This window comes from Orcinus orca, chromosome 3 (assembly GCF_937001465.1).
Source record: "Orcinus orca chromosome 3, mOrcOrc1.1, whole genome shotgun sequence".
Classification (NCBI taxonomy): Eukaryota; Metazoa; Chordata; class Mammalia; order Artiodactyla; family Delphinidae; genus Orcinus; species Orcinus orca.
Window position 1 is genome coordinate 184,790,648 of NC_064561.1, and position 27,354 is coordinate 184,818,001.

General features: G+C 60.8%; 1 protein-coding gene across 3 annotated transcripts in view; it reads left to right on the forward strand.

The window, feature by feature from the left end:
* The first annotated feature begins 4,416 nt into the window (after positions 1-4,416).
* SLC9A3 (solute carrier family 9 member A3) overlaps positions 4,417-27,354 on the forward strand; it is a 39,632-nt gene continuing 16,694 nt past the window's right edge. For 2 of the 3 annotated variants that reach the window (XM_049708250.1, XM_033436675.2), the window contains exon 1: positions 4,470-4,825. In XM_049708250.1, coding sequence (XP_049564207.1) covers positions 4,612-4,825 — 214 coding nt within the window. In that variant the 5' untranslated portion in view covers positions 4,470-4,611. Of the gene's footprint in view, positions 4,826-27,354 lie in introns of all 3 variants that reach the window. The other variant, XM_049708249.1, reaches the window with a different exon arrangement.

Sequence of the window (27,354 nt, forward strand, 5' to 3'; positions counted from 1 at the left end):
GGTTTCCTGGCCGCTGGGCTGGCCTGGAGGCCGGGAGGGCAAGTCACCAGGCACGGGGTCCAAGCATGCCCCCACCCGAAGGGTTTTCGTGGGTTCTCAGTGCCAGGAGCACGGTCTGCGGTTTGGGGTCCCAGGGTCATTTTCGGGGAGCCGGTGCCTGGTCCCTAAGGAGTCCCAGCTGGGGGAGGGCATGGGATGTCAGGGGCATCTGTGGTAGGGGTCCCTCCCATAATGGGGGTCTTACTTCCAGAAAAGGGGTCACTGAGACCCTGCAGGGAGGGGTCAGGCCCAGAGAGTGGGGGTCCCGCCAAGAGTCCCCAGCGTCAGGGCTGCAAGGACCAGCTGGGAGGGGAGTGGCATCAGTGAGAGAGGGGGTTGGGGGTCTTTCAGGTCACTGGAGTCAGGGAGGGTCTCCGGTGTCCTCGAGGGTGGGGAGGGGAGGACAGGCGTGGCCCCTGGTCAGGGTCGGGGTCTGCAGCCGGCCCAGCCCCCAAAGTCCAGAATGTGCATCGCCCTGGGGGGCCCATGGGGGCCTAGACCCTGTGGCGCAGCCCACAGTTCCCTGGACCTCGACCCCACCTTGGACCCTGGCCTGGCCATCCTGGCGGTGGGACAGTGCTGGGGGTGTGAGTCCAACCCCAAGGGGGGCATCCTGGGGGCACTTGGGACAATATAGCGCCTGCTTGAATGTCCAAAGGCTCCTTCCCTGCAAGCTCGGCCTTAGGCCAAAGGCTCCAGGCTCACCTGAGGCCTCAAAGCCTGACAGGCAGACCACAGAGGAGCTGGACTCACAGTTTTTTCGAGAAATGCAATTTTATTCCAGCAATCAAACAAGAGAACATAGATATTCAATGATGGTGATTTTGGACAGCTCCCAGAGGGGCTGTCACCTGGACAGTCCCTGGCACACAGTAGGTGCTCAGCAGAGGGAATAAGGCAGTGCAGGAGCTCCTGGGTAATAAAACCTTCAGAGGAGCTGGAGTGACCACTGGGTAGCGGTGAGGAAGCCCTGTGTGCAGCCTCCCACATAAAACATAAAAACGTGACTCTCATCCTTGTGTGTCGTCAGCAAAAGCAGTAAGTCTCTGCCTCTTTATTCACAAGATATTTTTCACCAATGACATGAATGAGATTCATAACCAAAATTACCATGATGGACTAGATGCGATGTTTTCCATTTTTATTTTCTTAATTTTGCAGACCGGTTACTTGCATTTTTTTAACTTTTTAGGTTATGTTGTATGGTTGTGGCTTTTCCATGGGTGTTATGGACTGAACTGTGTCCCCCTGAAATTCCTATGTTGAAGCCCTGACCGTCCACTGTGATGGTATTTGGAGGCAATTAGGGGTAAATGAGGTCATAAGGGTGGGGCCATAATCCAATAGGATCAGTGGCCTTATAAGAAGAGAAAGAGAGAGAGCTCCCTCCCCGCTCCTGCCTGCACTCTGAGGAAAGGCCACAGAGGACACAGTAGCTGACAGCCAGGAAGGGGCTCTCACCAGAACCAGAACTCTGTCAAGCCTTGGCCTTGGGCTTGCAGCCTCCAGTTCTGTGACAAAATAGATTTCTGTTGTTTAAGCTCCCCTGTCTGTGGTGCTGTGCTCTGGCAGCACAAGCATCTGTGTGCAGGCAAACCTACAGGTGATCCAGGCCAAGGGGGAGGGGAGGGGAGTGGGGGCAGGGGGCAGAGAGGGGAGGCTCATGGCTGCCTAATGGCCACTGTGAGTAGCGAGTTATCAGGGTCCTGAGGACACTTCCCAACACGCCCTGCCAACCCTCCTCCCCAAACGCAAACTGCCCTCTGGGTACATTTGGCCTTGCAGGTGTGTCCTGGTGTGGATGGCAGCCTTGGAGTGGAGTCGCTGCAGCCCTGCCTAAAATCACCCCCCAGTTAGAAGCAAGGAGGTCATGGAGGCTGCACACCCACACACAGCCCCAGTCCCCGGGGTGACACTGGAGAAGTGGTCGAGGGGAGGCGCCAGCAGCTGGGCGTGGGTGTCAGAAGGGAAGGAACAGTGCACACTCCATGCCCCTACGCTGACTAGGCTCACAGGCAGGCTGGCCTCCGCACCGTTCTTGACCATCTGCCCCGGAGATGCTGTCATCCTACAGGTGCCCACAAATCCAGCCAAACAGCCACGCTTCTCACCCGAGCTCTGCTTCCCGTGTGAGGCGCTCCAGCCTCTGCAGGGGCTTTGGGCTTCCTGTCCCCTTGTCCTTGGGCCTCTTGTGGTCACCTCTGCAGCACCCCGTCCAATGGCCAACGATGGCATCACATTCCTTCTGAATCCGTGAGTCCACAGGGTAACACTCTGCTGCCCCTTGAACGGCTTCTTGGGTCTCAGAAGCAGTCCCACTCAGGAGAGATGCCATGAGTTCTTAGGACAGGCTCTTGGTGAAAACCCCAGAGGGTGACATAAGCGGAGGGTCACTGGGCAGGCAGCACAGCACACACTGTTCTGGTGGAGATGTGGCTGTCCTGTGCGATGTGAGGGCGCTGTCTCCACAGAGGCCACTCTTCTGAAAGGCTTTGCTCAGGAGCCCTGACAAAGGGACAGGGGCGTGTGCTGGGCCAGAGATACCCCAAGCTTGTCTGATGGCTCTGTCTCCGGGACAGGGGGCTGCGGATGGGGCTGAGGATGGAGCTCCGGACAGAAACATGGACACGGCTGAGCCCACCACAGCCCACTGCGCCGGGCCACACCCCTGGTGCTGGGCGCCGTGCGCCAGACCCTGTGCTCGGCCCAGTCTAGCCCCGACAGCAACCCTGAGGCTGGCCTTCCTCCCCCTACTGAGCACCCCGGGCTACCTCACAGCAGAAGGTCCTCGAAGGGCACCCAGTGAGGACTGAACCCCCGGCAGCACCTGCCCAAATGGTCTCCCAGTTCCCCCCACACACACTCAGAGCTCAGCCGCCCACTGAAGCAGGATGCGAACCCGCTCTCTCTCCACTGCGCCACTGGTGGCCGCTTCCCATCAGCAAGAAACCGGGGAGAAAACCCGAGGGACAGGCATACTGCTCAGGTCTCCTGGGACTCCGACATAGACTCAGATACTAGAAGATGCACCTGCCCGCGTCCCCACCCACCTGCCCACCAACCCATCTGTCTTCTGTCCATCCAACCAGTGTGTCCTGGGTGCTCTGTGGGTCAGGCAGTGTGTCAGGAACTGGAGAGGCAGCCAGGAGTCTCACGCGCTTTATGGAGCCCCTCATTCAGGGAACGATCTCCCCACGGGGAGGGCAGGCCTGGCTGGAAGCCTGGAGGAGGGAGCCCGCGTGTCACAACTGGGAGATGCGATCAGCTGTGGTGGGAGGAGAAGGCAACACCTCAGGGAAGGAGACCCAGAAAGGGTCTCCAAGGAGGTCAGGGAGGGAGCGAGTCCTTTCCTCAAAATAGGAGGGTCCCCAGGCGGCCAACAGGGCAGGTGAAGGGGGGGGGAGGGAGGCTCTGAGCAGCTGCGTGGTGGGCACAGGTGCTGAGAAGAGGCCAGGTTTCTTCTGGGTTCTGAAGGTGCGGCGGACAGGTACGCCGGGGGATCGGAGCAGGGCGCCTGCCTCCTAGGCCTGGGGCAGAAACCCTGGGAGAGGGTATGCCCGGTAGGTACTGAGGCTGCAGGGCGGGCCTGGGAGGAAATGAGGGCTGTGCTGGCCTCATCCAGGGCCCAGGTGAGCCATCCAGCTGACAGCACCAGCCAGAGCAGGTGGAGGGCTGGACGGGGAGCCGGGGTCAAGCCCCGGGGAGGAAGGGCCGGGGGTCCCCCTGTTGGAGGTCTTGGGGGGTGGGGGGGGCTGGGCTCCCGGGTCGGAGGCACAGGGGCAGCCCTGGATGGGGGAGGGCAGAGGGACTTGGTTTCTCCCTCACCAAGGTGCAGTGGGGAGGCCCTGTTTCTGACAAGTTGTTGACCCTGTCAGGAACTGCAGGCTCCAGGCGGAGACACAGCAGGGGCCTTAAGGCCTGGCCCCTTCTGACCGCAGGCCTCTAGTGGGTTCGGTGCAGCCCCAGGCCCCCGCCTTTAGGGACGAGGAGAGCCTCCGGGTGAATGCACCCACAGCGGCCCCAGGCAACTCAGGACGGGAGCCAAGGGGCGCCCGAGGCACCGACGCCCACACCCGGCAGCTGAGACCGCAGGGACCCCGGCGCTGCCCTCTGCCCCCAAGGGAGGCGGTCGCCCGGGCCTGCGCCCTCCAGCCCCGGGCGCCAGAGAGGGCGGGACGCAGAGCGCGCGGGGCGGGGAGGGGGCAGGCCGGCGTGGGTAGAAAATGAGGCTCCCGGGGCGCGGGGGTGGGAGGCGAGGTTTGGCGGCCTGGCGGGCGTGCGCCGCACGCCGGCGGGCGGGCCGAGAGCAGGCGACTCCGGCTGCGCTCTCGTGTGCGCGGCGAGGGCGGGAAGGCTCCGCCCCGGGGAGGGAGGGGGCGCCGGATTAAAGGCCACCCAGGCGGGCGGGGACCAGGACAGCAGCCCTCACCCAGAGCGCACTCAGCTCCGCGCCGCCCAGCGCGAGTCCCGCCGGCCCCGCTGGTCCGGCGGCCCCGGCGCGGCACGTCCCGCAGAGCGCAGCAGGGCTCTCGCGACCGGAGCATCTGGACAGGGCGCTGAGCGGTGGCGGCGATGTCAGGGCGCGGGGCCCCGGGCCCCGGATGGGGGCTGCTGCTGGCGCTGCTGGCGCTGGGCGAGCTGCCGCGGGCGCAGGGCGTCGAGGAGATTCCTGGCGGCGCGCACGGGGAGAGCCAGGGCTTCCAGGTGGTCACCTTCAAATGGCACCACGTCCAGGACCCGTACATCATCGCCCTCTGGATCCTCGTGGCCAGTTTGGCCAAGATCGGTAAGCCGGCCCGGGCTCCGTCGGCGCGCCGCGGCTTCCCCCCCACCCACCCGCTGGGTCTGCGGGTCCCTTCCTGCGCCCCCGGCAGACAGAGCCGGCTGCCTGCGCCGCCTTCTTCACGCGCTCTGCCGGGTCCGCGGTCTTCCCTGTGGAAGGGGCGCGTCCAAGGTCGGTTGCCCGGCGGTCCCGTCGGGGAGCGTCGCGGCCAGCCCCGGGGATTCGGCCCTTGGGTCGCTCAGGGCGAGGCTCGGGGACTGCGAGCCTGGCCGGGCCCGGAGTGGCAGTGCTCGTGGCCGAGGGCTACCCGGTCCCGGCCGGGCGGGCGCAGCCTCCTGAGTCCCCGCGTCCCCGGGTCTCCGCGGTCGGGACTCCCTCTGCCCCATCCAGGCCAGCAGACGTCGCGGACTGCTCCGCGCTGGGGCTCCCGCAGCCAGGTTTTCTGTCCGTCGGGCTTGTCGGGGCTGTTAGTGCAGGAGAGAGGGAATGTCCTTGCCTTCAAGCACCGGAGCACTCCGTCCCCAGTGCAGAAAGAAAAATGGTGTCACCAAGATGAAAGCCGGTACCGTCCTATTTATAGGAGCAAGTTTTCCACTGACGGTGTTTCTCTCTTCAAAATCCTGGTCTGTCAGATTTCTCTCCTCCTGACTGGCTCCACTGAGCCAGCAAAGTGGGAACTGCAGGTAACTCCCGGGCAAGGTGACAGGAAGGTCAGCTTTCTTAAGAGCCTCTGAGGACCAAAGTTTCAGCGTGTTGATCAACACCAGGAAGGGTCTTCCGTGAGGTGGCGGAGATGTGAGGGCAGGTGTAATTAGTAGGTGGAGCAGGGGAAACCCTGTGAGGGGGTCTGAGGACTCCCCCCTCACCACAGAGCAGCCGGACGGGGATGGGTCCGCAGAGGTTTTGGAATGGGGAGGGGCCGGGGGTGCTGGCCTCCTCAGCGGGGCCAGGAGGGGCAGGCTCTGGGGAGAGGCGGTCAGAGGACTTTGGACCTGGCTTTGGGGGTTCCTGGTGTTCCCTGGCGGCTGGTTACGGCTCGTTTCTCCTTCAGCCCTGCCTGCCCTGTGTCCTGCTGTGCCAGCGACCTCCCTTTAAGTCTCTCGTTTTGTTCTGTTTCTTTCAAAGCTCTCCGGCCCCTCTGCCTCCCCCTTTTTCCTCCGGTGTGTGTTTAGTTCCTCGGCCCTGCCTGCCCGGTCCCTGTGCCCAAGCCGCCCTCCACTCCTTGGCTTTTTTGTGGGGGATTGTGATGTCAGGAGTGAAATGTCGGCACCGAGAGGCGGTCTCACATGCTGTGTCTCCTCTGGGTGTCTCTGCCGCAGGGGACTTGCCGACACTGGCCACTTTCTACTGGCCACTTACGGGGCAGGTCCAGCCTCACCCTGGGGCTCTAGGAGCAGCACCCCGTCCTGAGGCTCCCCTGGGAGCTGACCGGTTTCTGGGGCAGAGCGGGGGTCTCCTCCTCAGCCCCCTTCTCTCTTCTGTGAAACCACAGATATGTGCAGGGTGGACCCATGACACTCCGGGACCTGGAGCCCCCCTGTCGTGTAGAGCGAACATGTGCTTCCTGTGCAAGCCCAGCCCCAGGTCCTGCACCTGGAGGTCCAGTGTCTGTCATTCACCCAGGAAGAGCCTGCCCCGAGGTCTCCTGAGCGCTCAGCTCCTCCAGAGGGGACCTTGGGGGGGGCGGGGCCCCCTGCTCCCACCAGCTCCGCCTCTCGTGGGCGGGGCGGGCCCAGAATGTGTTTGTCTGTGGCCGCTTTAGTAGCTCCGCCTCCCCTGGGGCTGCTGGCCCCATCCGAGGGGGAAGGGGGCCAGCTTGGGTAGAGGCTCGGTGGGGGGCTGTAAGGGAACACGAACAGGACCCCGGAGAGAAGACCCATGGGGCCGGCCTAGCTGCCCTGGGCCAGGCCTGGCCCCGACGCTGCCCACGCTGTCCTGCACTTGGAGGGTCCTGCTGTGACGGCAGAGGGTCTCGCCCGTGAACAGGCTGCACAGAGGGTCCGTTCTCCCATCTTAGAAAGCAAGCTGGGACCCTCCCCAGGCCCAGCCCCCTCCCAGCCATGCCCCTGTCCTCTGGAACCCACTCTACTGCCCCTGCCCAGGTCCCCAAGGCTCTCCGGGTGGCTCAGCATGGGCTTCACGTGACCCCGCCTCTAGCCCAACAGGTGTCTCTGCACAGACATCCCCCCCCCCCCGCACCTGCCGGAGAAGAGGAACAGGGGTGGCTGCGGAGCTCACAGACACCGAGGCCCCAGGTCCCTATTCGCAGACGCATTTGGGCCTGCCGGGTCCCTACCTGCTGTCGCATCTTTAGGAGATGCAGAAGGGGATGAAGCCGGGGGGGGGGGGGGGGGGGGGGGAGCTGGCCCACAGCTCCCGGCTGGGCCCGCAGGGCCGAGGCTGAGGACCCTCCTGCGCTGGGGAGCGTCTGCCCCTGGGGCCGCGGGTGGGACACGTGCTCCCCAGGGGGCCTCGAGGCTGCAGCCACTCACACCAGGGTCAGTCTGGGCCTTGGACCAGGTTGGACTCCCTCTCCCTCAGCCTGTCCCACCTCCTCTGGCCTCCTCTGGGACCAGCGTCTAGTGGGCTGGGTGGGCGCGTTTCGGCCGTGCGGGATGGCGAAGCTGTGGCAGCGGTGGGCGGGGCCCACCTGGGGGTGGGGTCCAGGCGGCTTCGGGGGACAGCCTGGAGGTGGCGGGTGACCGGGATAGGTGCTCCTGGAGGCCGCCAGGGAGACCCCGTGTGTCGTGCTCTGGCGCCGAGCCGGTGGGTCGAGGGCTCCGCTCACTCCTGGCCGGAGCTGCTGGAAGCGGTGATTCGGCTTCTGAGCTGCGGAGCCAGAGGGGCAGGTGGAACTCGCCGTCTCTGCTGTTTCTCCTCTCCCTCTCCATCTCCTCTCTCTCTAAGTTGCCCCCCCCAGAGCCCACCCCCAAGGAGGCAGGGGGCTGCCCCCACACCCCGGCAGGAACACTTCGGGAAGAGCCCGGAGCCCGTGGGTCCCCCCGGACCCAGAGAAGGAAGCAGCTGGGGAGGGTGGCGCTGGCCCAGGCGTGCCCAGCGGCCATGGTCCTCTGAGATCCTCGGCCTCTCCCCCATGGCCCCCGGGGTTTTGTGAGTGCTTCTGTTCCGTGCTTGGTCACCCCCTCCCTCTTCACCCAGTCTTGGAGGAAGAGACCCCGGCGGGGGGCGGGGTGTGCCTTTCCTGACCAGCAGAAGCCGGACGTGGTCCCCCGGGCACCCTGGGGAGTAGCCAGGGCCTTTAGGGTCACGCGTGCGACCCTGTCTGCACACTTTACCCGCTCTGCCCTTCGCGACTGCAGCACCTTGGCTCCTGGAGACGCAGGTCCCTCTTCCCACCTGTGCTCCAGCTGGAGCTCAGCCTTGGGGCCACGCTCTGTTCGGCTGCACGTGTCAGCAGCTGCCTTATCAGGTCAGACTCTGCTCTCCAGGCCCCTAGACCCCGATGCCCGTCACTTGCAAAGTGCCTTCACTGTGGCTTCTCCTCTGGTCCAGCCCCAGCCCTTGCCAGGGGAGGGGCACAGCCCCCGGGTGCTGGGACACCCATGGCTTCTGTCCAGAGCACCTGCCACGTCGGTAGATTTCTCTGAAGTTCAGCCTTCGGGCGCTGGGTGTCTGCCCTGGGTTGTGCTCCCAGGCTGTCGGGGAGTGGTGGACAATATTTACCTCCTTGGGTTGACACCAGAAGCTTGTGGTTTTCGCTCCATGTGCTCTGGTCCTAAGACCAGAACCCCCATCGCTGCACCCAACCCCTGTCCCTCTTTCCTGTGGGCTCCCCGGCGCCCTCCACCATGCTCTCCTCCCTGTTCCCACCAAATTTCCCTTACACCGCAGCGTGAGCAGCAGGAGTCTTCGGTGGACCCCATCCTCCCAGGAGTAGACGAATCAGTGGGCCCTAGTGGACCCCAAGCCTGGCAGGACAGATGGAGTCAAGACCCATCATCCAAGGTCTTGGAACCAAGACCTCTCCCAAGAGTGTCTATGGGAGGGACATTCTGTGCTGAAAGTGTAAAGTCTCATTTGTCAGGAACTGCCCGTGGGAGAATTAGCCACGGGCTGTCAAACAGTCCCCTGCATTTGGAGCTAAGGTACCTTTGTGGAGTATCCTGAGGAAGAGGGGCAAAGGTTGGGAAGCGCTGATAGCCCCAGTCCTGCTTGCTTGGCAGAAGGAACTCTCCAGGGATTTTCCCATCCAGCCCACTCCCGCGGTCCAAGAGAATCACAGCAGTGTTCCCAAGACTGCAGGTCCCAAAGGTCGCTGACACCTGCCGCTGGGCTCTCCCAGTCCGGTGCCTCATCGGCCTCACGTTTATTTCTTCCCAGCGTCTGAGTCCCTTTTGACAGCAAGTTTTCCCAGGAGCGCGTGGCAGAGTGGGGCAGGGGGCTCAGTGTGCGGTGGGCCAGGTCAGGGCTGGTGGTCCCGGGCTCCCTCCACGCCTCCTGCCTTCCCTCTGAGAAGGGACTCCTCCAGCCCTCTCTGTGCTGGAGCCCAGAGTGGGTGGTGACCTCCCTGGGCGGAGGTGGGCACAGTGGGGCCCCGTCCCCTGCACCAGGAAACCTTGGAGGCGCCTGGGCGCTTTCCTGGCGTGAGGTCCGCTCCACTGGGGTGGCCTTGTGCCCAACCCCCACCTGCACCTTCGCTCCCAGCCAGCCCCCGGCCTCCTTCCTGACCTTGCTCGGTGTCTCCTGCCCCTTCACCATCCCTTCTTCATACTGTGAAGTCTGTCTCCTCCATCTGCCCAGGGCAGGGGGAAGAGGGGTGTTGGCGGAACCCACCACCTTGCCTGCAGAGGCCGTCCCCACCCAGCCCTGCCTACAGAGCCCATCAGACTGGGGGAGTTGAGCTCCAGGGGCCTGTGGGCCGGGTGGGGATGGGGAGGCACAGTATTAGTGGGGGGGGGATGGGTAGGGGACTGGCGGGGTGGCAGAGGCCCAGGGAGCGCCGGGCACGGGAGCAGCAAGTCCCCGTGGGTGCGAGGCTGTGGCCCTGCCGGCTTCCCTGGGTTCTAGCTGAAGCCCGGCCGCTACCCCCCGTCCCCCTGCGGCCAGGCCAGGATCCCCACCCACCAGCATCTCTCCCCCCTCCTCTTCTGAGCTCAGAACCCTCCAGCCCACTGGGGTCTTGAGGTCGCCCCCTCAACACTGGGGTCTGGGCTCAACCAGGTCAGCTCTGCAGAGGCGGGGGCTGCGTCTGTTCGTTCCCGCGTGTCCCCAGCGCCTGAAGGCCGGCCTGCCCCGGCAGCGCTCCTGCAGGTGTGTGTGCAGACGCGTGTGCTCGGCCGGACGCGCGCTGGACGGGTGGCTGGACAGGCGTGTGAGTGGGTGAGGGAGCGGACACTCCACGGTGGTGTGAGCTTCGTCCAGACCCTCGAGATGCTAAGCTCCTTAGCCAGATTCTCGACCGGAATTGCCGCACGGGCACACCCGGTGACCGCCGCAGGCCGAGGGCAAGGCCGCATCAGCTTGGAGCACCGTGGGCTGTAGGTCTGAGGCGGGGAGCGCTCGCCCGCGCGAGGCCCGGCCTGAAGCAGCTCCCTGACGAGCTGAGTCGGTCAGTTCACACCCAGTCCTGCCTCCTGGAGCAAGACAGGGCAGAACAGGCCCGCGGGTCCGCTCGCAGGCCGCAGACAGACGCCCGCACGCCCTCTGGGCGGAGCCTGGACTCGGGCCCCAGCCGCGCGGTGTCCCCGGCCCGGGACGACATCTGGGCTCGAACGTGTGATTTATTCTATTAGTGCGGCCGCAATGCTTGATTTTTAGCGGCCACGGCTCTGAGCGCTGGTTTAACATTCATCTTACAAACCTTAATGCTGCCACGTGTCCGGCACTGCTGCAGGCCACGAGGACACGGCTTCCCACGAAACAGACCCAGACCTCCCTCGGGGTGGGTCACACCCCCCGGAGCAGGCGAGTTCAGCCGCAGGGTGCATGCGTCGAGTCCTGGCGGAACAGGGAAAGAAGGGAATAGCGCAGGTGGGGAGGAACGAGCCCTGAGGGTTAGGGGGACGTTTCCAGGGTCCAGACGGCCCTGCAGAGGCCCTGAGGTGGCCGTGTGGGGGCATGTTTGCGGGGCAGCTGAGGAAGCCCCCCAGGAGAGGGGTGGCAGGTGAGGGGCCAGCGGGTCCACCAGCCACACGCGTCCCAGCGAAGTGGGGCCTTGGAGGCTTCTGGGCCGAGCACCCTTGACCCCTCTGGGAGGGACAGGACCCCAAGGGAGAGATGAGGGTGGGTCGGACCCATCACCCCCTGAGCTGAGCTGCCCCGTGGTGGTGTGTAATGTTTGCAAAATCCCTCTGATTTTGTAAGATTCTCCCCATAAGCATGTTCAGGACAGACAAGCCGGAAAAATGGTGCGTACCTGCTCGAGGATTGGAAGGGAGAGCCAGGTCTGCCTTCCGGAGACTCTGAACGAGGTGTCTGAGCACTAAGGGCCCCGCCAGGCCGTGCTGCTCCAGCCTCTGCGCCCCCGGCGTCCCAGGACAGGGAGGGGCCTGGTGTTGCCTCGCCTCTGCCAGGACCCCGCCTGTAGGGCCAGGGCTGAGGCCCCACTGCAAGGCACTGGGCAGCACCTTGAGGTCAGGGGGTCTTTCCTTGGCGCTGGCCGCACCTCAGGTCCACATCTGTGAGCTGAGCGTTCGCTCATCGGTTCTAGAATGAATGGAGAGGCCCCAGGGTTTGCTGGACACCGGGGTTCAGAGTCCACGCTGAGGGCTCAGGTGGTGGCCAGGGTGCGGGCTTCCCCTCTGCGGGGCAGTCGATCGAGATGGGCTGCAAAGGGAGGGGCCGGCAGAGCAAGAAGGGCTGGCGGAGGCAGGGCCGGGCGGAGACGCCAGCCCCGGGGCCCCAGCGCTGGCGGGTGGGAAGGTGTCAGGGCCGCTCCAGCTGCGGTGGGGGGTGGTCAGGGCCGGACGGTGGAGAGGTGGGACAGGCTGGAGGCTGTGGACTCGGGGGGGTGTTGAGCTGAGTCACCCCAGGCCCCCGGTTGAACCCTCTGCTTCCTGCACAGACGTGGCCCTGGCGGGGTGGCCAGCTGTCGGCTCTGCAGGGCGTCCTGTGAGCCTGGACCTCCAGCCTCCAGGGCCGGGGGCAGACCAGGGTCCTCTAGGGCCCACCCTGTGCTCGCGGAGGAGGCCGCGGGCTGGAGGGCGAGGGCCAGGCTCCGTTTCCTCCTGGGTATATCAGGAAGCCTCCGATGAGTTCACCACCTGCTTAGCTCTCTTGCCAAAGTCCAACTGGTTTTGAGTTCTCAGCTGGGAAAGGCCCAACATAAAAGCTGGAAGCGGCTGCTTCTCACAGCTCTTGGAACCACACAGAGGGTGGGAACCAGCAGCTCACGGGGCTCTGTTTCTGCTCAGGTGTAGCGGGCCCTAGACGCGGGGGCACAGCGAACACGGGCCTGCAGCCTCCCAGCCTGCTTTCCTCGGAACGTGGCCCGCACGCGCTGGGTGCTCGCTGTGGACCCATCGAGGCAGGGCCGCCCAGAGGCCTTCGCACCTGCATGTGTGTGCTGGTGCCCGTGGGTTGAGGGTGTCACCTGTGGCACTGAGATCTAGTCCCCAGATGCTGGGGGCCTGAGGACCTGAGGTCCCCTCACGTGCCTCTGGGTCACCCTCTCCCTAGCAGGGTCTGTGAGGAGTGGGTGAGACAGGCCTGGGGCTCTGGTCGTGCTCACGTTGTCCTCACCCCACACAGCCAGCGGGAGCACACGGGGCCGTGAGGAGACCCCCGGGCCCCACTCCAGCAGGAGAAGCTGGGCTCCCAGGGGCGTGCTGGGAAGAGCCTGCCGGTGGGGGAGGAGGCTTGGCCCCCCGAGAGCTGTATCCTGGGGTCACAGAGGCCTTTCTGCTGCAGAAGCCGCCAGGCACCCCCAGGGCAGGGCCCCAGAGCAGGCCTGGGGGCGGCGGTGGGAGGGGTACGGCCTCCCTCCTGCTACTTTGCACAGGCCATTTCGGAGGCCAGGCTCTCCGGGAGGCAGTGTCACCCCCACGCAGCACCTGCAGTAACTCAGTAACCGAGCAGAACGTGCGAGGGTACCTCCACGTGTGACTGCTAACCCTAACCCTAACCCTTCCACATCCTGAGGCAGCAAAACCTTCATCCTCCTCCTTCAGTTGCCAATCCGGACGGAGACCCGCTGCCTTGTAGCCTGGGGTGGGCGTGTCGCCGGCCTCAGACTCTCATCAGCTTCTGGGAAGCCTGGCGAGACCCCCGGTCCTCAGTCCGGTTCAGTCTCCTGGGGGTCGTCGGCCCAAACATCTCGAATCAGAGCTTCTGGGGTGAGGCAGGGACCAGGCCCAAGCTTGTGGGTCTCCAGGGCGGGCAGCAGGCGGAAGCAGATGGACGCCACCCGGCTAGGCTCCTGGAGGCTGCCTGCAACCTCACAGAATTTGAGGACTCCCCAGGGCCCCCCACACTCTTGCACCTGCCTGGTCTGCTACTGCATCTAAGAGGACTTGTGATGGCCTTGCTAAGGGCAAGCTGCTGTCCCCTCTGACACCTCAGCCTCCTCAGCAGGGACACGGCCAGGTTCAGCATCTCCCTCAGGTGCAGACTTAAACAGGTGCTGGCGGACATTCTGTGAACACTAGTTACCCTGCACAGCACCCGGCCTTAATAAGAGGTCGACGAACAATAGTTGAATGAAAACGAAAATGCCAAGACAGCCACACAATAACTACAGACACTAAGTCTGAGGTGGACGGTGGGAGCCAGGACCTCGTGGCACCAGCAAGGGCAGGGGCCAGTGTCCTTTAATGCCGGGGAAGGAGGGGACTGGGCAGTCCTGCCCCACACACACCTGTTGCCTGCAGCCTCCCGGTTCCCACCTGTCCTGGGATGGGAATGATTTTGTGGACTCGGCAAGGTGCTGGCTTTTACCCAGTGAGTTCCCAGCTGGAGAGGGTGTTGCATGGAGCTGGCCAGGAGTGACCTCTCTGTGACCTGGTGTCGGCCCCAGGCAGGTGCACCTCAAACCCCGGCTGTTAGGTGACCTTTTCGGTGCTGGGGTCTCCAGTACAGTGTCGCTAGGATTTGGGAGGGGGGGTCATGTGACCGCCATTTAGCAATATAATTAGCGAACAGAGCAGGGCTCAGGGGTGAGTGTGTGAGGTGGGGCCTGTGGGCACACACCCACGTGCAGGCTGTGAGGGTCCAGCCGTCCCCCGCTCATTCCCCCCAACCCCATACAGCCTACCTTCCTGGGGACAGACTACAAAAGGAGGGCAGTATTAAGCTTCTGAGAAGGCCCTGGATGGAGAATGTGGCGTCTCTTGTCAAAATCCTTTACTCATTAACTTGCTAGGACCAAGAACGTTCCGATGTCAAGGGCGCCCTCAGCCCCAAGCCCTGTGCACGGCCTGCCTCGGGGGTCTGAGGGGAGCACATCCTGGCCCAGCACCCCCTCTGCCTTCCTCCAGGGCGCCCCAGGGAGGCCTGGCAGATGCAGGGTGAGCACACGTGGCCGGCTGCCCAGGGGCGAGGACAGGCTCCTTTCGCCAGACCGGGGGGACAGTCCAACCCGACTGCCCCCCCGGGCCCATGCTCTGGGAACCTCTTCCCAACATGCCCATCCCCCCGGCCTCTTCCAGCTGGTGCGGGGGGCAGAGACCAGGGGAATTTGTCTCTGCAGCCCCCGCAGACCCCCACCTGGCCCTCAAGGGCACCCAGGGAACTGGCACGCGAGCAGCAGCTCCGGCGGGCTTTCCATTTACAATCCTGGTTTGCTCACGATCTGGAGAGATTCCTTTCAGTGTTAATGAGCTGAACATGTCTGGAAGGCAGGTGGAGTGAGCGCCCTCCCAAGCCACCAGCTGCAAGTCACTGCCGTCCTGAGCCGTGCTCGTGGCCCGTGGCCACGGGATCTCGGGGGAGGGGGGCCCGAGGCGGCCAGGAGAGGAGCGGGAAGGAGGCCGGCTGCCCGGACGGCCTGTCCTCAGAGGAGGCCTGGCCCCAGCCCCGCGCCCGTGGTGGCCGCCTCTGAGGACAGGCCGCCCGGAGCGCGTGGGACCACCGCATCCCCGCCCACCCCCGCCTGCAGGAGCCCCGGGGCCCGCACTTAGCTCTTCTCAGCCTAATCCACGCAGGCCCCACGGCCTGACTGTGGGAAGTTAAAGTTAAACGAGACAGATCGTCCGCTGTCCGGGAGCAAGGTCCTCCGCTTCGCAGCCGTGCACTCACCTGCCCCTCTTCCCGGCAGCCTGGCCTGGGCCTACCCACCGGGGGGCCCCCGGGGTGTGCGCAGGGGCGGGTCGCAGGGCTCGCTGCCTCGGCTCTCGCCTCCCGTGGAGCCCCCGGGCTCCGAGGACCCTACGTCGGGTGGTCGTCGGGGCCCCTCCTTCGGAGCAGGGAGAGGCCCGCAGCGGGGAGGAGAGGACGCTGGTCCTGGCGGCGAGGCCGCGGCGCCCCGGGCGGGACTTTCTCCCCGGGGAGGTCCTCTCGCCCCGAGTCGCGCGTGAACGGAGCTCCCGGATCTCGGCGAAGCGCCTTGCGCCGCAGACTCGAAGGTCTGAGACTGCCACGCACCAGGGCTGACCGGCGCTGGACCGCGGGTCCGGCACGTTGCTGGCTTTGCCGTCGTCGCCGGGGCCGCCAGAGCTGGTGTCTGAAGCTGGTGCCGTCCCTGCTCGCGCACACCCACGCTCGCGCACGCCTCCCTCACCCCCTGCCCTCCTTGGCGCCCCGCCGCACACCCCTCAGTGGGCAGGCCCCCTCCCGGGCTGGCGTCCCGGGTCCCGGACCTCACTCTGCTTGTCCGTGGGACCCCTCCCTGTGGATGGCAACAACACCCTTTGCAGTAAAAAGTGGGGCTTTTGTTTGTAAAAGTTCTGGGGGAGCCTTCCCGTCGTGTTGGCGCAGTAGAATCAGGACGGATGGTTGACGCTGGCGGGAAGATGCAGGCTGACGGCACCGGGTTCTCCCTCTGGGTGACAAGCAGGCGTGTTGCCCAGCCCGCCCAGCCCGCCTTCTCGTACTCAGTGTGTTACCTCCATCCCTGGCCTGGCCTCCTGAGGCCACATCCCAGCGCTAGGCCCACCTGCCAGAGGAGCACCCACCATGGCTGCAGAGATGCTGGCTTTTAAAAATTAGTACACGGAATATTTTTAGTTGTAAATTTACAGGATCATTGAGCAGAGAGTCCAGAGAGTTCCCTGTACTCCCATCCCTATTCCCCTCCCCCCCACGCACACAGTTTCCCTATTGTCAACATTTTGCACTGACACGGATCATTGGTTACAATAGATGAACCAATATCAATACGTTATTGTTAACTGAAGTCCAAGGTTTACATTAAATTTCCATCAGTGTCATACAGTCTATGAGTGTGGACAACTGTCTAATGACGTGTATCTACTTTTTTATTTATTTCTATTTTGTGGAATCTTAGTTCCCCAGCCAGGGGTCGAACCTGTGCCCCTTGCATTGGAAGCGCGGAGTCTTAACCACCTGACTGCCAGGGAAGTCCCAACCACTGAGGCTTTTACTGTCTCCATGGTCTTGCCTTTTCCCAGGAATATCCTAGAGTTGGAATCCTACAGAATGCAGCCTTTCAGATGGGCTTCCTTCACTCAGTCACATGCATCTCATGTTCCTCCACGTCTTTTCATGGCCTGATGGCTCTCTTCTTTTTGGTGCAGAATATTCCACTGTCTGGACGGACCACAGTTTATCCATTTCCCTGCTGAAGGACACCTTAGCTGCTTCCAGGTTTTGACAATGATGAATACAGTTGCTATAACCATCTGTGTGCAGGGTTTTGTGTGGACATAAGGTTTTAGCTCATTTGTGTAAATACCAAGGAGCACAATTGCTGGATCACGTGGTAAGAGTGTGTTGAGTTTGTAAGAAACTATTACGCTGTCCTCCAGAGCGGCGACGCCCTTCTGCATCCCCACTGGGGTTCCTGGAGCTCCACGTCGTCACCAGCAGTCGGTGTGGTCAGTGCCTGGACTTTAATGATTGTGGAGGATGAGCAGTGGTGCTGTTTCCGTGTGTGTTTCCAACAGCGCGTGGTGTGAGTGCCTCTTCGTGTCCTAACTTCCATCTGCACTTCCTCTTTGGTAAGGTATCGTTTAGACTTGGGGCCCATTTTTCAGTTGGGTTGTTTTCTGATTGAGTTTTTAGAGTTGTTTGTATATTTTGGATACAAATCCTTTATCAGATGTGTGTTTTGCAAATACTTCATGCCTGTCTGTGACTTTTCTCATTCCCTTAGCTTTCACAGACACTTCATTAATTTTAAGGAACCCCAACTCATCAGTTCTTTCTTTCATAGATCATACTTTGGTGTTGGGTCTAAAAACTCATCTCCAGACCTGAGGTCATCTAGGTTTCTCCCGTCTTATCCTCTGGGAGTTTCAGAGTTTTGTAGCTTCATTTTAGGTCCCTGATCCATTTTGAGTTGATTTTGTGAAGGGTGTGAGGTCTCGATTCATCTTCTGTGTGGACATCACTTGTCCCAGCACCATTTGTCGAAGAGACTGTCTCTGCTCCGTTGCGTTGTGTTTGCTCCCTTGTCAAAGGTCAGTGACCACATTTATAGGGTCTGTTTCTGGGCTCTGTTCTGTCGGTTGATCTATACGTCTTTTCCGTCCCCGACACCGCACTGTCTCGGTTTCTGTAGCTTCACAGTAAGTCCTGGAGTCGGGTGGCGTCCGTCCTCCAACTCGGTCCTTCTCCTTCAATGTTGCCTTGGCTGTTCTGGGTCTTTTCCCTCCTCTCCATGTTAATTTGAGAATCACTTTCTTGATATTCACTTACAATAACTTGCTGGGATTTTTTATTGGGGCTGCATTGTATCTGTGGATTACGTTGGGAACTGATATCTTGACCATATTGAGTCTTCCTCTCCATGAATGTAGACTCTCTCTCCATTTATTTAAATCTTCTTCAGTTTCTTTCATCCAAGTTTAGAAGTTCTCCTCATACAGGCCCAGCACATATTTTGTTAGATTTATACCTAAGCGTGGGTTCTTTTGGTGCTGATGTAAACGGTATTGTGTACTGAATTTCAAATTCCATACATTCAGTGCTAGTTTATAGGAAGCAATTGACAATCTATATCCTTCAGGCTTGCTATCATCACTTACTAGTTCCAGGAGTTTCCTCTGGATTCTTTGGGGTTTTCTACTCAGATAATCATGTCACCTGGGAACACAGCATCTGCCCTGCGGCCCCGCCCCCAGCAAGGCCAGTGTGCTCGCCCTGTGGCTCCTGGCTTTGCTGCCATGTGTTGGGCATTTCAAGCTATCTTGGCCGGGACCAGACATGAGGTGGGCGAGGCGGGAAGGAGCTGTGATGTGAGCTTCCCAGATGTGGGGAACCTGCCCCCACCCACGTGTTGCTCCCTGAGTTCTGACGTTCCCACCAAGGTTTCAGTGCCATACACTGCTATGACGACACGAGACGTAGCCTGGAATAGCACGGATCACTGTTCCATTTCCTGCACAACCGTTGGTTTTACCTAAAGTTAATTATTGTCTGGGGTCGGTGGTGCTATTTTCTATGTACTTAGTGACTCCCTGCCCCAGACCCCTGCGGGCTGCTGCCCCCGACACCAGGTCCCTGGGCTTCCCTCTGCCAGACACAGCGCCGGCCCTCCCGTCACTCTGCCCTCCACGGGGCACCCCGCCTGGCATCCCATGCCTTCTGTCTTGGGGAGCCCCTCTTTGGTGGACTCATTCTCCATCAAATGTGACTTTCCCCCCTTCCTCTGGGGACTGGCTGTGCAGGGGAGGGTGACATCGACCGTCCTGAGCAGACTGATGACCTACTGGATTCATGCTGGGGACCCCCTCCCCTCTCCCCTCCCTCCTCCCCCCTCCTCTCCCCAGTAATGATGTGCTTTGAGGCAGATCTCATTTCATCTGTCGAGCTTGGTCCCTGGAAGCACAAGCCTTTCATCCGGAGACGTTTGTGGCTGCTTCGTCCGTGTCTCTCCCTCTGTCCCTCTTCTAGCTCCTTCTGAGAGAACCTGTGTCGTCCTCTTTCTACTCTTGAATGTCCTCTCCTGCGTTGGTGTCTCTATCTTTTTCCTCTGTCTTCTGAGAGATCCTTTAACTTCAGCTTCCAACACCTCTGTTGAGTTTTGTTGGGTTTTTTAATTTTTTTTTTTCTTGGCTGTCAGGTCTTAGTTGCGGACGCGGGATCTTCGTTGCGCCACGCAGGCTCTTCGTTGTAGCCCGCAGGCTTCTCTGTAGTTGTGACGCGCAGGCTCCAGAGTGTGTGGGCTCCGTAGTTTGCAGCACGTGGGCTCTAGTTGAGGCGCACAGGCTCATTAGTTATGGCACACGGGCTTAGCTGCCCCGTGGCATGTGGGATCTCAGTTCCCCGACCAGGGATAGAACTCGCGTCCCCTGCCTTGGAAGGCGGATTCTTTACCGCTGGACCAGCAGGGAGGTCCGTCCGTTGAGTTTTTAGTTTCTGCTCCCGTATTTTCTCATATAAACAGGAGTTCGTAAATCACTGACTGCACCCTTTGGCCTAGGATGCAACTCCTTTTCCTGGTGTGGACCTGCCTCTCCCGGCAGTGTTTCCTCACTTGCCCTGCTTTACATAACTCGGCCGCTGGTTTTCAAGCCCAAGACCTCCCACGCCCCACCCCCAGGGGGGCTGATCAGGCTGGGTCCGCGCATATGGGGGCCGACCTCACGGTGCCCAGCAGGGAGCGCAGGGGCTGCAGGGGTGGGGAGGCCAGGATGCCAGCGTCTTCAGACCGCCCCCCTTCCTGCTGGCCTGGCCAAAAATCTAAAAATAAAGAAAATAAATGACACCACTGCCCTTTTGTTTCCACCGGGCTTGCAGGAATCTGATTTTCATCTTTACGACAGCCCAGAAAGGTCTAGACTGTCATCTTATGATAAGGGAACCAAGTCTAAAAGGAATAAAATAATAACTTGCTGGTGACCAGCAACACAGGTCCCTCAGAACGGAAGGCCCTCGAATGTGCAGAAACCCTGTCTCTTGACCCCCCGACAGGTGCTGTTCCTCTGGGTAGCCCCAGCATGGGGTGGGGGGCAGCTCCTGCCCTTGGTCCTGACCCCCCTGCACGCATTTGGGCCAAACGATGGGAACCTGGGGGTGCAAAGCAGTCCCAGTGAGGGTGTTGGCTGTGCCGCTCGCCCCCAGGGACAGTTTACATAGCTCAGTCCAGCTTTTCTCAAGACCCGGTGCCCGTGCAGGGTCCCCTGATGGTCTCCCCGCCTCGGGAGCCCTTTGCCCCCTGCAGCACGGTGTCCATATCAGAAGTCAATAGTCCCATCACTTCCTGCTGCTCTGGGTCTGGGCAGTGGCCTGTGACAAAGTCCTGGCTTCGGGGCCAGTGCTGGGAGCGCCCTGATAGCAGGGGCTGCGGTGATCCGGCAGCCACGTGAATGGCAGACGTGGTTTATGACACCTTGGGACATTGCCCACACACTTTATCTGCACAAAAGACATCCTCAGAGAAAATTTTTCACACGAAGGTATAAAGGTCAGCGAGATGTAACGTTGCTCCTCTGCAGGAAATCTGTTCCCAGATTCCCCAAAGCCACGCCAGAGTGGGGCATCCTGCATCCTGGCCCCGGTGGACTTCAGTGAATTGGATCACTGCAGTCAGCCTCCAAACCTCCAGCCAGCCAGCAGCTCCACCGAGGTCAAGACTTTTCTCCCCCCACCATGGCTCCCTGTGATGTAACTAACTTTATGTTCTTAAATCCTAGAACTTTGAAGAATGCCTTTCCTGGTTTGTTTAGCCTCCAGGGCCAGCAGCCTCCAGCTTCCTCCTTCTGTGAAAGCAGAGTCACCGAGCACATGCCATCCTGGGGCCCTTCTTACACCTCCCGCAGAGAAAGGGAGTTTGTGTGGTCCCCGCGCCGGGATCTGTGTGATTCTGCTTTGGAAACCTTACCTCTACCTGCCTTTGCTGTTTTCGCTGCTGTGCCTGTCGCAGCTCAAGTTCAATGACTTCTTCTGTGCAGTCAGGTCTCAGTGACCTGATTAGCAGCTACCTGCAGCAGTCACGCCCTGTGTGTCATTACACTGACGCCGTCAGCGTGAACCATCTGCCTTGGCTCTGCCGTGGTGATCTGCTTGGGCCCAGCTCTCCTCTTCTGAGAGCCTGGCCCCAGACCCCACCCAGCTCACCCCGAAGTCCAGGCGCCCACTTCACCTCTGACCTGCAGCTTTTAGGCCCTTCCCGCACCCAAACTTACCTGCCCTGGACCCTCAGCTTCACTTGAAGACAGAGAAATAGAAATCATCTAATCTGAAGTAGTTCTCAAGTCTATAAATTGATACCTTTCATCAAATTGGGGACGTTTTTGGTCATTACTTCTTCAGATTGTTTTCTACTCCATTGCCCTCTCCTCTCCTTCTAGGACTCCAATTTCTTCTGATATTGTCCCACAGGCCACGGAGGCTCTGTTTACTTTTTATCTTTCTTTGTTCTTCAGATTGGATCATTTCTACTGCCACCTCTATCTGCTGTTAAGCCTATCCACTGACTTTTTTATTTCGGTGATTGAATTCTTCAATTCTAGAATTCCAGCTTGGTTCTTTTAGATATCTTCTATTTCAAGGGCCAGCAGACCACGCCCAGGGCTGGCTACCAGTTTTTGTAAATAAAGTTTTATTGGAACCCAGTGGTGTTCATCTGTTTATGTATGTTATGACTGTTCTGTGCTATAGTGGCAGAGCTGAGTAACTGAAAAACAGCATGTGTAGCCCACAAGCCTAAACAATTTACTATGTGGCTCTTTTAGAAGAAAATTGCCAAATCCTGCTGTATTCCACTGCTGAGATTTACTGTTGTTAATTCATTACAAGCATATTCTCCTTTACATTCTCGAGCATGGTTATAATAGCGGTTTTTACGTCCTTGTCTGCTAATTCCAACATCTGGATCATCTTGAGGTCTCCACTGATTTATGGATCCCATTTTCCTGTTTCTTCATATGTCTAGTAATTTTGGTTTGTTTCCAGGACACTATGACTGATACATTGTAGAGACTCTGTATTCTGTTACGTTCCTCTGGAGAGCATTGATTTTTGTGGTGGGTGTTGTTGCCGCACTGTGGTTTTGCCAGGACTGGACCGAAACTCCAGATGTGTCTCCCTGTGGTGACAGCAGCTGAAACCTCTGAATTTTTAGCTTCTGCTGGCAGCTCAGGACCTGCCTCTCTTGTGTGTAATTCAGGGACCAGCCAGAGATTTCAAGAGTTCGTGCACAGAATTTGGGGTTTGGCCTCTCAGGCTCTTTCCTTTCTGGGATTTCCCCCCTCTCTTTTCAGCTCCTGTGGTTGCCCTGACCTCTAGCCTCTGATTTTTCAATCCAGTCAGACTGTAGGTTTCTATTTGAGTTTTAGCTGCTCTGCATGGCCCCAGCTGGGACCTGCCCTCTGAGAAAAAGCCGTAAAAAAACAAGGAAAAGTGTAGAGCCCATCTGGCGTCTGCTTCATTTACTCTCTCTTCAGTGTTGTGTTTGTTGTGGGTATTTTTTCCAGAGCTCATGGTCATTACCCAGAGGACAGTTGGCTGGACAACTATTGACAGTGGGTCCATTGCTGGGACAATGGGAGCTACTCCACTGGTGCCCATCCATGAGGTGTGATTGTCATGAATTCTTCTCCCAAGTCTTTAAGTCAGAGCCAATCATGAAATCATAAGAAAGAAAAGCTTAAAATGGGTGCTTCCTCGTATGTGGAGCACTTAGGAGCGGGCTGACACAGAAGAAGGATGGAAAAGCCCCTTGGGGAGAAGGGCACCGTGGGTGGAGCGGGGCTGGCAGCTGCAGACCCAGCTGGCGCTGGGGCCAGGCCACTCACTCATGGCTTCACTTGACAGCACTCGTTAATTATTATCATTAATGTATATAATTATATGTGACATCACCAGTCACACCTGCTGTGTGGTTGCTGCCTGCCCTGCAGGGGATGGCATCTGGGTGGATGTCTCTGAGCACAGGACGGGGGTCCTCGGGCCAGTGCCTGCCCTGGGAGGGGCTTCGGGGACTCCATGGCGTGACTGTAGAGAGTGCTGGAGAGTCAGCGCTGGGAACTGCGTGTGTGTCTGTGTCCCTGTGTGTGTCTGTGTGTCTCTGTGTCCCTGTGTCTTGTGTCCCTGTGTGTGTCACTGCGTGGGTGTGTCTGTGTGTCTTTGCCCCTGAGCGTGTGACATTTCAGGTCCCACCCGGACCGCTCGTCCCCCCGAGCGGGGGGCTCCCCTGTGCGTCCCAGTGACTTCCCATCCTTCTGCTGGAAGCGTCTCACCGTTCATCTTGTTACTTTGAAGCAGAGCTGGACTGACCGAGGCTCGTGTGTGTTAAAGTAAAACCAAGGGATTTACTGCGCCGCTGCATCGCGTGGACTCAGCTGAATCCGGCCGAGCAGTCCCTGGGGGCGGTGGCCACAGAGGGCCTGACCCTGGTCCCCGGGCTCCCGGCCGCGTTCTCAGGGGCGTGAGGGCCATTGGCAGCGACCTTCCGGTGCCCGCCCTGCCCAGGGCCCCCTCCAGAATGGCGGGCTGGTCGCAGGGCCTCCGGACCTTTACCGTCAGTCCGAGGGTTTGTAATTAGAAGTAAACACACGTGTCTCTGCTCTTACCGTCCTGCAGCCGTGCTTAATTAGCTGTGACTCCCCAGGCCTTGGCGATCAGAGACCCGTGGGCTCGCAAGTCCCTGTTGGGAGGTCCGGCGGGCGGGCGGCTCCGGCCCGGCCTCATGCGGCTCCTCAGGGCCCTGCCGACACGGCGCCCCTGGATCTGTGCTCCACAGAGACTGTGTCCTGTCTCCTGCGGTCGTTGGTGCTCTGCGGGGTCCCGGGTGTGTGTCACGTGCTCTCCCTGCATCGGCACCCGTAACACTTGTGGGGTCCCAGTCGCCCGCGAAGCTGCTGCCCGTGGGTCCCGGCCTGGCTCTGGCCCCGCGGCGGACGTGCACTTGGGCCCCGCGTGGGCCCTTTACACATAGGGCGCGGGAGTCCCTCGAGGCCTCAGGCAGCCTCCACCCTCCCAGCCTAAGGGTTGGCTTCCCAGCAAATGCGGGCCCGATGGGGAGGGCTGCCCCCGCCACTCGCTTCCCAGGGGCGCGGCCCCAGGACACAGGCCCTCGATGTCCGTGGCCCAGGCTCTGGGTTGGCCGGACGTGGAGGCCCCGGAGCTGCAGGGCCCAAGGTACCGAGGTGGCTGCTCTGAACTGCTTCGCGGGCCCTTCTGTCTTTGGAGGCAAAGGAGGCGAAGGTTGGGAGGGGCATCAGGACCCGTGCTGCTGTTGGGGTCTCTTGGCGAGCAGGCCCCCGGCAGGTGTCCCCAGCAGGGGCCGGGGTGCCAAGGGGTGGCGGCGATGAGCCCCTCCACTGTCCTCGCAGCTTCCCCAGAAGACCCGGCCGTCCGGGGCCGCGGATGCTGGAAGGAGGGGCCCAGCACGTGCTCTGGCCGCTGTCTCCACCCCGCCATCCCCACCGTCTCGCAGAAGCTGCGACGTGAGTGACTGTCTGTCCTAACCATGCACGGTCCGCGGCCGAAGGAAGGGTCCGGCCCCCAGGGACCTGCCCCACCGGGAGCGGCCTCCCTCCCGGCTGGCGGACAGCGTCCTCAGGCACACATGGGCGCCCAGGCACCTGGAGCTTGGCCCACCAACTCCTAAAACGCCCATTATGGGCTTAATGGCTGAGCCACTAACAGATTGCCATTTAAGATCAATCCAGTCTTCAGTTTAATTAGCTCATTACAATGCGGACTGCCGTCTGATGGTGGTCACGGGAGAGCCGCCTGCGGGCCTGACCGGGCCCAGCTGGCAGGACGGCTCGTGAAGAATTCCCATGAAGCAGAGACCCCGGAGCTCTGGGCGAGGACGGAGAATGGGGCCCCCTGCACACTGCTGTTCCCCCTCCCCCCAGACCAGAAAGACAGACCAGGAGCCAGGGGCCAACCTGATGCCAGCGACCTCGGACCACAGGGGAGGGGCAGCGCCGTCCGCCCCGATCGCTTGCTCGAGGGAAGGCGCGTGGACCCACACAGGCCGCAAGTGCGCGTCAGGCCGTTCCCCCCACACCTGAGAGGCAGAGGATGCGGACGGAGCTGCGTGACACGGGGCGGCAGGGACTGACGCGGAAGCGGGGGGGGGGGAGCGAGGGAGGGAGGAACCCCCTGGAATAAAACGTCACCCAAGAAACAGAAGGAAAGTCTCCGTGGAGCTTTACGTCACAGACAAGGGTCAGAATACAGATTCAGTAAGACAGGAGCTCAAATTGAGACAATAAAATGGTGCTGGAAATGTCAAGAGCATTTTCCTGGCTGGGAAAACTGGAAAAGGACTAACACGGGGAGAGCTGAGCAATAAGCTCGGGACAGCAGGAACCAGACGGAAGGCTTGGAGGCAAAGCACCGGCCGGACGAAAGGTCTGAGAGATTGCGGGTGGCAGGCAGGTGGAGGCAGCCGCTGGCTCCCTCCTCCCGGCACGCTCGCTGGACCCCACGGGCCTCCGCAGTCTGCCCGGAACCGACTGCGAGCAGTGAGCGCGCGGCACGCACGTAGTTAGCGGGATGCCCTCGAGGAGCCGGCCTGGCTGCCGCGGGGATGGGGATGCCTCCTCGAAATGCAGGCTGAGCCAACGTCCCCCGTATCAGAGGAAGGAGGAGAACCAGCGCTAAGATACACCCTTGCTACGAGGATGCTCTCAAAGACAAAACGTCTTCTGACAACCAGACAGGAAAAGCAAGCAAACTGGCGACCACATGGGGCGAGTAAAGTGAAAAGCGGGCTGGCCCGGCCCGTCCCCCGGCTCTGCCGGAGGCTAGGGGCGCAGCCGGGCAGGCACCCGCAGACGTGAGAAGGTGGTGCCGGCCTCTGGCCCCCAAGGGAGACGGGTGCTGAGACTGTCTGGGCGAGGGAACGGTGGGGTCCTGACACCCACAGGGGCTGGAGGGGCCACGCTCACTCGCGGGGTTTCGGGAGCCTTTCTCTCCGGAGTTGGGCAGGTCCTTCCGTTTCAGGACTATTTTTAAATATTTTCTTTGTGAAATTCAAGTAAAGTTAAATTGAACATCAAACCTTCAGTAGAAAACATAGGAGAAAGGAGGGCTTTTTAAAGCATAACACAAAACTCAGAAGCCATGGAGCAGAAGACCAACAGATTTACGTAAACAGGAGACATCTGCACGTAGCAAAACATGAACAAGAAGCTAAGTGACCACACCTTTGAAAGTGAAGATACACCTGCGCCGGTGCGTGACGAGCTGCCCGTCGGTAAGAAGAGGCTGGTAACCCAGTGACGCGGCAGCAGGTCCACGGAAAAGGAAGAAACGTCTCCCAAATGGGAAGAGACGCTCAACCCTCACTCAGGATAAGGAAGTCAGGTTAAGATGCCGTCTCCCACCTGCCTGGGATGAGGGACAGGTGACCACCGCCCCCAGACCCCCCGTGGGCAGGTGAGACGGGCATCTGTGCAGGACACAGGTGAGCGCTCGGTAGGCCCCGCCGTGCACAGAGGTGTGTGTCCAACAGCGCCAGACACAGAGGTCGGAACGGCACGCCCGTCCGTCCACGCTGTGTGTGTATATATTTCTTTCTCAAGGGGTAAAAGGTTCAAGTCACATTTTCTCTGGGTTTTCAGGGCTTCCTTCCAAGCAAGAGCATCTGGTGTGAAGTCAGCCTGTGTGTCATCCACCCGTTTTCCAAATTAATAAGATGTTCTGGTAACCGGCTGCTGTAGAGGAATGTGGCGGGGGGTTGGGACTCCGAGTTCCCCAGGGGCCGAGTTTTGTTGCTGTTGTTAAGGGCCACCTGGTTCCTCGGCACCTTCCTGCCCGGCTGGCCCCGCGGTTGTCAGAGGAGATTGAGATCCGAGGTCCACTGGGAATGTCTAATCTGGGGAGATGTTCGGCTAAAGACTGAGCACGAGCCCCAGGACCGGAAGCCAGCCCTGGGCCGCCCCCCTCTGCCACCCTGGCAGGGGGTTCACTAGGGGTCAGCGGTCACTCGTGCTCCGCACCTGGCCCTGGGCCCAATGACCCGCGGTGCTGGCCTCAGCTCCAGGGGCCCCCAGACCAGCGGGCACCGCGGGGGTGAAGGAGCAGTTGAGGGGCCGTCCCAGACGTGACCTCCGCTGGAGCCTGGCCAGGCCAGGAGGACAGCAGGAGACACACATTTCGTGGGGAGCAGCAGCTCTGGTGAACGGGGTGGGGTCCCGGGGGAGGCCCTCCGTGCAGTTTGCTCGGGGCTCGCTGGGAGTTTGGGGGGCAGGAGCGGACGCCTCACAACTGCCCAGCAGGCAGGGGACTCGGGACGCGCCTGCGGCTCTGGGCGGCTTTTCCAAACTCGGCTCCCGGCCGCCGAGCCCATCGGGAAGGAGAAGAGAGGACGAGCCCGCCGTCTGTGGACTTCAGGGAACCCCGGGGAGGTGCAGAGGAGGGGCGAGAGCCGCAGGCCTTTCTATACCAGCACAACTCCCCAGCGGCGTCAGAGCCCAGTGTGGACTCCTGGGCCCAGGGCCTGCTGATCCTGGTGGCCGGGGGGGCCTGGGGCCTGCAGCGGTTCTTGCGCT